The sequence below is a fragment of the Silene latifolia genome, chromosome X (genome assembly GCF_048544455.1).
Source record: "Silene latifolia isolate original U9 population chromosome X, ASM4854445v1, whole genome shotgun sequence".
Classification (NCBI taxonomy): Eukaryota; Viridiplantae; Streptophyta; class Magnoliopsida; order Caryophyllales; family Caryophyllaceae; genus Silene; species Silene latifolia.
In genome coordinates, this window is record NC_133537.1 from 326722871 (window position 1) to 326732326 (window position 9456).

Below are 9456 nucleotides of genomic sequence, written 5' to 3' on the forward strand. Positions count from 1 at the left end.
CACGCTTCTTGCAGGCTGCAGCTCGACAAATGTCTCAAAGAATCACACAGTTCTTATAACAGACCGTCTTACATACGAGACCAACCAAATGCTATTGAATTTGGGAGACAACCTATCGCTGTCAGTTCTAAATTTTAAAAAAAAAAAAAAATCCAAAAATTCAAATATATTATTATTACTAAATGATACTCCGGTTAATATATGTAAATGAATTGGTCTCACAAGAAGACGGTCTTCTACGAAGTCACTGTCAAATCTTCCACCTGTTCTGGAATAAGTGCACCAAAATCATAAAAATACTTAAAGGAGACAGGACAGTCACGACATTCATTCAAATTTCCACCTTATATCAGAAGTAGAGAACAGGTAATTTACAATATGAATTGGATTTCTGTACTAGAATTGTGAATGTATAGAAACACGGCGACAATATTACATACTGACAAAATATTGACAATCTCATTAGAGCAGGTATAAATTAGGTCCCATAGTTTTTCAAATTCAATTTACCTGACTGCTGAACTGCAAATCTAACTCACGCCTAAACGCGAGCTTCGATCCAGGCTTTGAACCTGTCCAAGATGACCTAGAAAAATGCAGGTCAGAAACTTTTCAGAAACTTGTTAGAAACTGAAGGTGAGATGTTTTTCTCTGTGGGTGTCTTGCACCCTCAACTAGTCAGCATCAGATATTCAGATACCATATCTCCCAATTTGTACAAGGTAGTAAAGTATAATGATCTATGGTTAGACTTGTCAAAATGGTCATGCAGGGTTCGAACAGGGTCAATACAGTTTTGGACTTTTTCAGGTCAGTGGTTATGGGTCCCGGGTCATTTGAAGGTCGTTCCATTCCATGTTGTGGGTATTAGTATTTTGTTTTGACTTAGCAGTATTGGATTTGGGATAGCCAGTTTTGGGTTCAGTCAATTCAGATGAAGTCAGTTCCCCCGAGTTAAGTCCAACACATTGAACATCCTTTGCTGCAAGAATTTTAACCAGAGAATACAGAAACGCAAAAACCCCAAGTAGTGCTTCTGGTCCCTTCCTGGAAGTCTCCCAACGTCACAAGGGGCAACCTCCTGGACCAAATCTTTTCTAAAAGAACCAACTCAGATTCAAAAAATCCATTTTCTAGACTCTTCATTTCTCCTTGTATTGGTGTGAGGCAAGCTGGCCATTGATCCGGTTAGGCAACGAAGAACGGGAACTCAATTCCAGTGAAGGATTGAGCTTTGCATGTTCCCTTAGGAGTTGTTCAGACACGCGATTAGCCAATATCGACTGCCCGTTAGAAAGGTCCCCTTGACTGGGTCTTACACCCTGCTTTACGAGCATATCATTATCAGATACTACTAAAGTCGCCAATGCACGGGGACTAGATTGCACTCCTCGAAGAATATTTGGGTTTGAATCGTGGTAATATGGCCCGTTGAGGAAAACGCTATTTGGGGACTTCGGCATTGTACCAAAACCGTCTTGCATGTAAAGAGACTGCTGTGAGTGATGAAATGGAATGGCACCGCAACCACCAGTCAGGGGAGTTGATGAGCCAGAAGTGGTTCGAGGGCTAGATATAGGAGAAGGTGACATCATTCCACTGAAATGCTGAGGTGATCTTGCATGCAACAAGGGGCTGCCAATCGGGGAGACTGGACAAGATATGTTCCGTGGAATGTGATATTCACTAAGAATACAAAATTGGAATTGGAAAAAATTAGGTCGCAGTTTGCAATGCAAGCACAAAAGGATTCTATAAAACTTGGAAAATTTCCGAGTTACTACCTTTCAAGCATTTCTGATTAGTAATTTTTTATAATAGGTAGTAAATTAAGGAAAGTGGTATATACACGGTAATGATTGACAATTTTTCCATAATCCTTGCACCATTACGTAGATAAAAGAGATGTGGTAGATAAACTCATCAAGTAATGCGATAAATATATTTTAGAACACACCTGGAGCGAGGCCGAGTGGGTGAAACCCTAGATGAATGCACATCCAATATTTCTGAGTCCAGGCCAGAAAGGTTCCTCTCAAGTACAGGGGCTGGAATATGCCTCTCAAGACGAGCAGCATTTTTAACAAATCGATGCTCAAGTAATTCAGTAGCACTAGGACGATCAAGTGGATTCCGTCGCAAACATAACTTCACAAAATCTTTTCCTTCCTCGGAAAGATGATCAGGAATTGCAGGTAATTCTTTGCTATTTCCAATTTTGAACATAGCAGCAACCTGTAAAACACAACCAATTTAGTAAATATGCTATCTCGAATTACATCCAAGATTAAATTAAAAACCAAAAATATTGACACGCACTAATCTGCAATAGATAGTACTAGCATATAACATTTGCGCCAATATCCCTCAGATGAACATTATAAATTCACGCAACACATAAAAAATTTGGCTTTAGCAATACGGACTACGACAAAAATGAAATTTTATTGATGAACTTAGGATTGATTGTGGAGAAAGAATTAACACAAATGAAGGCTGGTCTTGTTGACCATATAAATGGTGTTCAATCAATCTAAAAATCAATCTAAAAATCATAGAAGCAATGGATTAAAGAAAATTCCTATAAAGAGCAACTTATTTGAAAATCAAACTAAAAATCACTGATCACAATGTACATAGTACATACCCCTTCATACTGACTCCAAGGAGGTTTGGTTGTAGCCATCTCCAAGACGGTGCAACCAAGGCTCCATATGTCAACAGCTAGACTGCACCCATTCGCATTTTTAATGACCTGCGTTTAGAAGATGAAATAAGGATGCCAAAAGCCCACAGGGAGAAACAAAGTGGAATCAATGTAGGAGATGTGATATTCTGTTTCTGACCTCTGGAGCCATCCAGTAAGGGCTTCCCTTGAATGACAATGGACATGACTGTCCTGTGATCTGGAAAATCATCGTAAGTAATAGTAAGGGTTTTAACAGTTGTGCAATGAAAGAAAAAGGTAACTGCACCACAAAATTATAGAACATCTAATAACTGGAAACCACTTGCAGCTCACTGGATGAAGATGTACTCCCTCTATGGCTCTATGTCATATTTTAGCCACATTTCCACATTAGGTTTCGAACATTTATATAATTCATTGAACATCCCATTATACCCTTAACACAAAACCTCCACTCCTATAATATTCTTGCTTCATTCTAATAAACTCCTGAAATCTGAAGAGAAAAGGCTAATCTTGGATTCTTGGTCCTCAACAGAACTTCTCAAAATAACCGAGCCAATAAAAATGGAACTGCGGGCTACCATGAAATACAACAGATACTTACATGCTTTGCCATACCAAAATCTGCTACCTTGACTCGACCATTAGGGTCCACGAGTATATTTGCTCCTTTAATGTCTCTGCAAATCAAGATCAACAAAATAATAAATCTATCCTATAATGAATATCCACTTTTCATGCATTATTAAATAAACAGAATCAATCAAACAAAAAAATTAAAATACAATAAACAATAATCTGCAGATGAAATTGTATAATATCAGAGCTCCAGATGAATCACTTTCAGCTTAAACAATAACGGTAAGGTATAAGATTTTCAGCTGAAACATGTTTTTAATGGATTATTCTTCTTAGAGAATACTAGATCTCCAGATGAAATTTCCTTCGTTTTACATAGGTAACGAGACAGGAAAAGGTGGATGCGAGATTGGGAGATTGCATCCATGTGTTACAAAGAGAATATAGGTTGTTTTAGGGAGATAGATTTTCTTTGTATTTCCCTCATTTTCCCCCTAACTCAAACGAAAGGAGAATATATTTCCCCTAAACCAAACAGTGAACATCAAATTAATTAAAGATAAAAGAATTCACCTGTGTACAGTTTTTTTCCCGTGAAGGTATGCTAATCCAGACAGAATTTGTTGGGTATAACTACGAAGTGCCAGTTCACCCAGTTGTCCATATTCTTGAAGAAGCTTATAAATAGACCCACCAGACACATACTCCAAGTATATATATAGTCTATCACCAACCTATTATATAAATACAAAAGAGAAATGCTCGTGAATCAAAGTCAAAACAATGTCACTGGATAGGACAAAACCAAAAGGCTTCGACTAGCAGACTTTATGGAGTTCGAAGTGGCAGTACAATATCGTAAAGTTAAAAGATTAAAAAGTTGAAAGGGTAAAAGAAAAGAAAATAATAAAGAAGTGACTAAAGAAAATAGAAGGCGAAGTCGAACTTACAGTTTCAGAACCATAATACTGTACAATATTCGGATGTTGTAGGCGGCTCAATAAGGAAATTTCCTACACAAACGTTAGATGTAAATATTAAAGCTACTCACGGCTTTATAAATGGTGTAAACTAAAAAAGTAGAGCTTATTCACAAATATGTAAAAAAAAATCCAAGAAGAAGTGGCTTCTTTTAAGAAGCATAGCTATCGGGATAAAAGCAGAAAAACTCAATCAAGCATTTATCTGTTTCGTAAAATTCAGTAGAAGTTTAAAACAAAGTAAAAAAGTTTAACTCATTGGTACCATTCAGTACCCAACTACCCATTAACTGACGCGGCGACACCAGACAGATTTACATCATTAACTAATAACTTTCAAGAAGGGTTGCAGCTTTGATTATTAAAGCAAGAAATACCCTAAAACAATGTCTCTCAAACTGAGGAGCTCTTAACTGTTTAGTACCTGGTGATAAGGAAGTTATCAAGCGTCTCAACAAAATTATGACACGCAAACAATCAAAACTCCTTTAATCAGGCATATTCAGTTATTTCTTAATTCGGCAATACAAATATAGCTACAGCTTAGTCAGAGAAAAATCACCTGTTGAAGCTGTTTTGCGCTTTCTTTTGACTTTGGATCATCAGAAAACAGGGTAACCTCTTTCATGGCACACATTTCACCGGTTTCACTATATCATTTATGCAAAGAATGAGACCCGTCAGAAAATGTACTCAAGATGTTTAATGCTGATTAACTAGTTAAAAAAGACAAACAATTTCCTGAACAATAATCACCTGTTGAACCCAAGATAAACATGTCCAAAAGTTCCTCTTCCTAGCAACCTTCCTTTTTTCCACCGTGAGCCTGGGCTTGGCAGATCTCCCCTCACAGGACTTCGTGGAACAGATGGCGAAGTGGCAGCTGAATTACTATTAGAGAATGGAGAGGATTTGGGGATTATTACAGGAGGGAGTGGCAAAGGATGACTTTTTCGTTTGCCATCGTCACCCCGACTTGAATGATTTTCCAAGCTTGAACCAGCAGCTGTGGGATGAATAGGAGTAACAGTACCACTCTGAACCCTAGAGCTTGGTCCCGGACTTGTCATTCTAGGGCTAGGTATAGGAGAATGCTCAGGACTTGTCATCCTACTGGGTTGCCCCCAAAATAGCTGTCCTAACATATCTCCTCCCAAAGAATTATGACCAGAGTTATGGCCTGAACCTGGACTGGAGCAATGGCCAGATCCAAGAAAGTTTAAATCAGGATAAGCTTTACTAGCCCAAAATGCATTGTTCATAGCTTGCTCGTTGTTGGGTGTACTCAAAGGGCTTCTGGAAGGGCTAGACATTGAACTGTCAGGAGCACTAAAGAAAGCACCGTGTGAAGGAACCAGCAAATTAGGCACATGATTGCGCAAAGGCCGTCTTCTTGGAGAGGCAGTAGGATTTTGATTGCTTGGTTGAGTACTGAGGGGTCTTTGTGCTTCTCTACAATCACTATGCATGACCCTGGTTGGCTGGTCCTTTAGCACCACGCTAACAAGAAGGAAATATATAGTAGAAAAATGCAAGCCAAATTAGCAATTACTCATTTTGGTATACTTCCTTATCTTTTAAAAGGCGAAAGCTGCAACGTGGAAATAAGACACAAGGCATTTTTGCAAACTAATTTGTTTTTTTCAAAATAAACTTTTGCAGTAGTTATTGTGAGTGATCGTCGTATGGTGCGACGGATAATAACTGACGACTTTATGCTGAACATCGATCATTTTATGTTGAAAAGTCAGCACTTTTAAAAAGTTTTTGTCATTTTATAATAATACAAAATTGTCACCTTTTAACATAAAATAGACACTTTATACCATAAAATGGTCAGTTTTTAAGTGATTGCACCATACAACATCTCAGAGTACAATTTGCAAAACTTTTGTGCAACAATACCACTTTTTAAATTTTTAAAGAGGTTTAACATGTAAATAAACTAAATTAGATGTAACTGGGTAAAGGAAAGGGCATAATACGAAACAAAAACATATGGAACATCCATAGTAGTGCGCCTTATTAACTGCACCTAATGCAAAAGGTGCACCTAACGCAACTCTAGACAAGCTATTTCTATCTTACACATCGAACGAGGAAAGCAACGCAAAATTATGAAAAGAGAATAGCCTTATACACACCTAGAAGGACTCCCGGCAGCAGTTCTGGGCCCAATTTCAACATCTGATGCTTGAGGACTACGCAAACTAGACTCTGGCAAATCATCACTTTCTACTGAACTCTCACTCGAAACCGAACCAGTAGCCAACTCACTGTCCAACTCGGCAGGTTCGGCCCTACTCCTAATGCACGCAGGTCTACGAAGTGGGGAAAACAATGATGACTTGGTGACTTTCTCTGATCTCGGCTTTGACGATATAATGAGTCCAGAGTCTGTGCGACTTACACTGGCAGGATGCAAGCCCGGAAGTGGAAGTGGCTGGGAAAGAGGCCTCTCAGCAAAACTCTGACACCTGCCAACATGTTTGGATAGCTTGGTTGGAGAGGGAGACCTAGACTCTGCTCTTGAACGAAGACCCCTCTCAGAAATAGTGTCACTGCATTGCCTACGAGGCACTCTGGAGCTACGATCCGATTTCACATCAGACAGACTTCTCAATCTTCTACGCAATGTTTCATACAATGATTCATTGCCTGATTTATTTTTCGCTTCTTTAGATGATGATTTCCACCACGGAGCCATGGTTCGTGTAAATTATAACTTGCACAGAATAAAACTAATAATAACGTGGCAACTAAAGGTTCAAAACGATTGGATAGAATTATCAAGGTGTATGTTGTCATGATTCAGGAACACACTTGGGTATACAAAGATCAATATGAACCTCCATTTCAACTTCAGCAAACTTCGTCCACTGACGGTTATGTTGTATCAGGGAACAATTCACATAGATAGCAGCGCCCTGGACAACAAAATATCAAAATCACTACCGGAGTTATTAAGATAAAACTTATCACACACTGTTAAAATGTTTTGCAACTAGGCACTAGCAACCACCAAACACTAAATAAAATGACCAACATAAAAAAAACCATAAATTAAGCTCTTTTAACAACCCGCCTTTCATAAAATTCAAGGAGTATAAGAACAGGTTGTAAATATGAGTTTGCACCATTAGATTAGGCCGCAGGAAGTGAATATAGGTGATGGCAAACACTAAAAAACTGAAGCAATATGCCTTAAAAAACCATGAAGTGATATGAGGAGCATTCATTTCATTCCTCATTAGAATCCGCATTTTACATCAGACATACTTTGTGCAAAAAGGCCCAAGAACTCACTGCATCATTTCAATTAATTAATTCTTCCTCTAAGGAATGTTAAAACTAATTCACTTTATTTGCACCTTGGATAAGATATTTCTACAAAAACATCCCCATGTGAGAGTGGGTGGGGATTCCACATATATTTGGTCCAAAAGGATATGTAGTGAACACAGGTGCATCGAGAGAGTACTATTCAGAACCTTAGGTTTGCTAATTTGCCGTATATTCTGCCAATCTGAATGACTCTGAAAGCTCACCCGACTCTGGATATTTGGCCATCTTACCTAATAATCTTAATCTCATATCCTCAAAGCTTCAGCTCATGTACAAGGGTGAATGTGCTGCATTCCTATCCAACTATTAACAGTTGTTGACGGTATGATTTATTAGAACTACAATTGTCTAGAAGTAACAGAGCTAATGATGATGTGAGATTTAAAGCCGCTACTTAGCATCTCCTGACGCTCTATTAGGTATCACTGTATCAGCCTATTTCCAGAGACCAACTGCACAAACAAGAGATCAACGCTCAGAACAACACTTCAACCCACCATGGCAACCGTTCCTTGGCACTTAGCCTCGCAGCTAGTCATCAACATCAAGGTTCTAAACCCTATGAACACTACAACATCAACAATCCCTCACTCCACAGCATATAAATATAAATGGGAAAAAAAACAACTTTATATCCTACTTAAGGCTGTAACCCGAAAAAGAAACAAACAACTAACCCTTAATACTTTCAAAATTATCGCGCTATCTTGACTTTTTCCACACCAACTAAGTTCCCTATTTTCTCAAAGTCTGCTAACACTTCCAACAAACAACTTCCAAGTCAACTGTTAAATCCCCACATAAACCATTTCAGACTCAATCTAACTCTTATCTAGTCTTGCTTACAAGTTACAATCATCTTAAGCTTACAATATAGTCACTGAAGCTATCATGAAATAAACTAAGACGTCTTAAGCTTAAGACGGTCTCAAACGAGATTTCACGAACTTTCATCAATATATCACTTCTTAACTAATTAAACTAATAAAAGGAGAAACTTTAATCATAATTTATTAAAATTTCAACTCCCTAAGAAAAGTTCTGAATTTTCCAATAGACTAAGTCAATAAACATATAGTCATACAAAGTATAACCATTTTCAACCCAATATAAAATTAAGCAAAAAAAAAAATACTAACTTTCATCATCAAACTCAAACAAATAAGTAAGTCATGCCTCCTTTCTTATTTAACATAATTAAATCGGTTGCGAGTGTCGTCATAACTCGTATGATCGTCACAAGCAAGAATTTGTGCAAATATAATCACTATACAAAATTAGAAACTAATTAGCTTGATCTAAACACTACAAATAACTGAAATTATATAATTACAGATCCAAAATGAAAACTTATAATTGAATTAAGTACCTTAATAGCAGCTGCAAATCATCAAAAACCCATGATTAAATCTGAATAAATTTCTATAACAAAGTGATTAATCAAGTGAATTAAGTAGATTAACTTAGTATAATAATATCAGAATTTTTGTTACTATGTAACATCAAAGCGTTACAATTAAGCAAAAAAATGTTTGATTAATTAATTAGGAAATATATAGCAGAAATTTAGGGAAATTGATTGATTAATTGGAATTGAGGTGGAAAATGAAACGAAAACCCTAAAAATCAATGTGAAAATAAGAAAATAGTGAGCTGAAATTTTTAACGGTTAGTGTGTATTTTATTAAGAGAGAGAAAGGTAAGAGACAGTGATATTACAAAGCTTTTTTTAGAGAGAGAATATAATGGAGAAGAGATCAAAAAAGAGTTGAGTTGAGTTGTGTAGTTGAGTAGGTTGTGTGCAAGAAAATGGGAGAAAATTGTGTGTTGTTTTTCCGCATATGTTGTTTGTTGTCTTAC

At 37.2% G+C, this 9456-nt stretch overlaps 1 protein-coding gene across 4 annotated transcripts; it reads right to left on the bottom strand.

Annotated features, from left to right (window-relative positions):
- Nucleotides 1-304: 304 nt before the first annotated feature.
- Nucleotides 305-9446, bottom strand: LOC141618313 (mitogen-activated protein kinase kinase kinase YODA-like). 4 transcript variants are annotated; one of them, XM_074435415.1, is made up of 12 exons: nt 8966-9376; nt 6662-7178; nt 6396-6572; nt 5008-5751; nt 4814-4901; nt 4222-4284; nt 3845-4005; nt 3297-3372; nt 2847-2906; nt 2648-2755; nt 1958-2235; nt 305-1686 (listed from the first exon to the last, which is right to left on the bottom strand). In XM_074435415.1, the coding sequence occupies exons 2-12, from the start codon at nt 6736-6738 to the stop codon at nt 1143-1145; spliced, it is 2376 nt and encodes a 791-aa protein (XP_074291516.1). In that variant the 5' UTR covers nt 6739-7178; nt 8966-9376; the 3' UTR covers nt 305-1142. The 4 variants fall into 4 exon arrangements, with proteins under 4 accessions (XP_074291516.1, XP_074291517.1, XP_074291514.1 ...); XM_074435416.1 differs by having other exon boundaries at nt 5008-5724; nt 8966-9267; XM_074435413.1 differs by having other exon boundaries at nt 6396-7178; nt 8966-9446.
- Between the last annotated feature and the right edge of the window lie 10 nt (nt 9447-9456).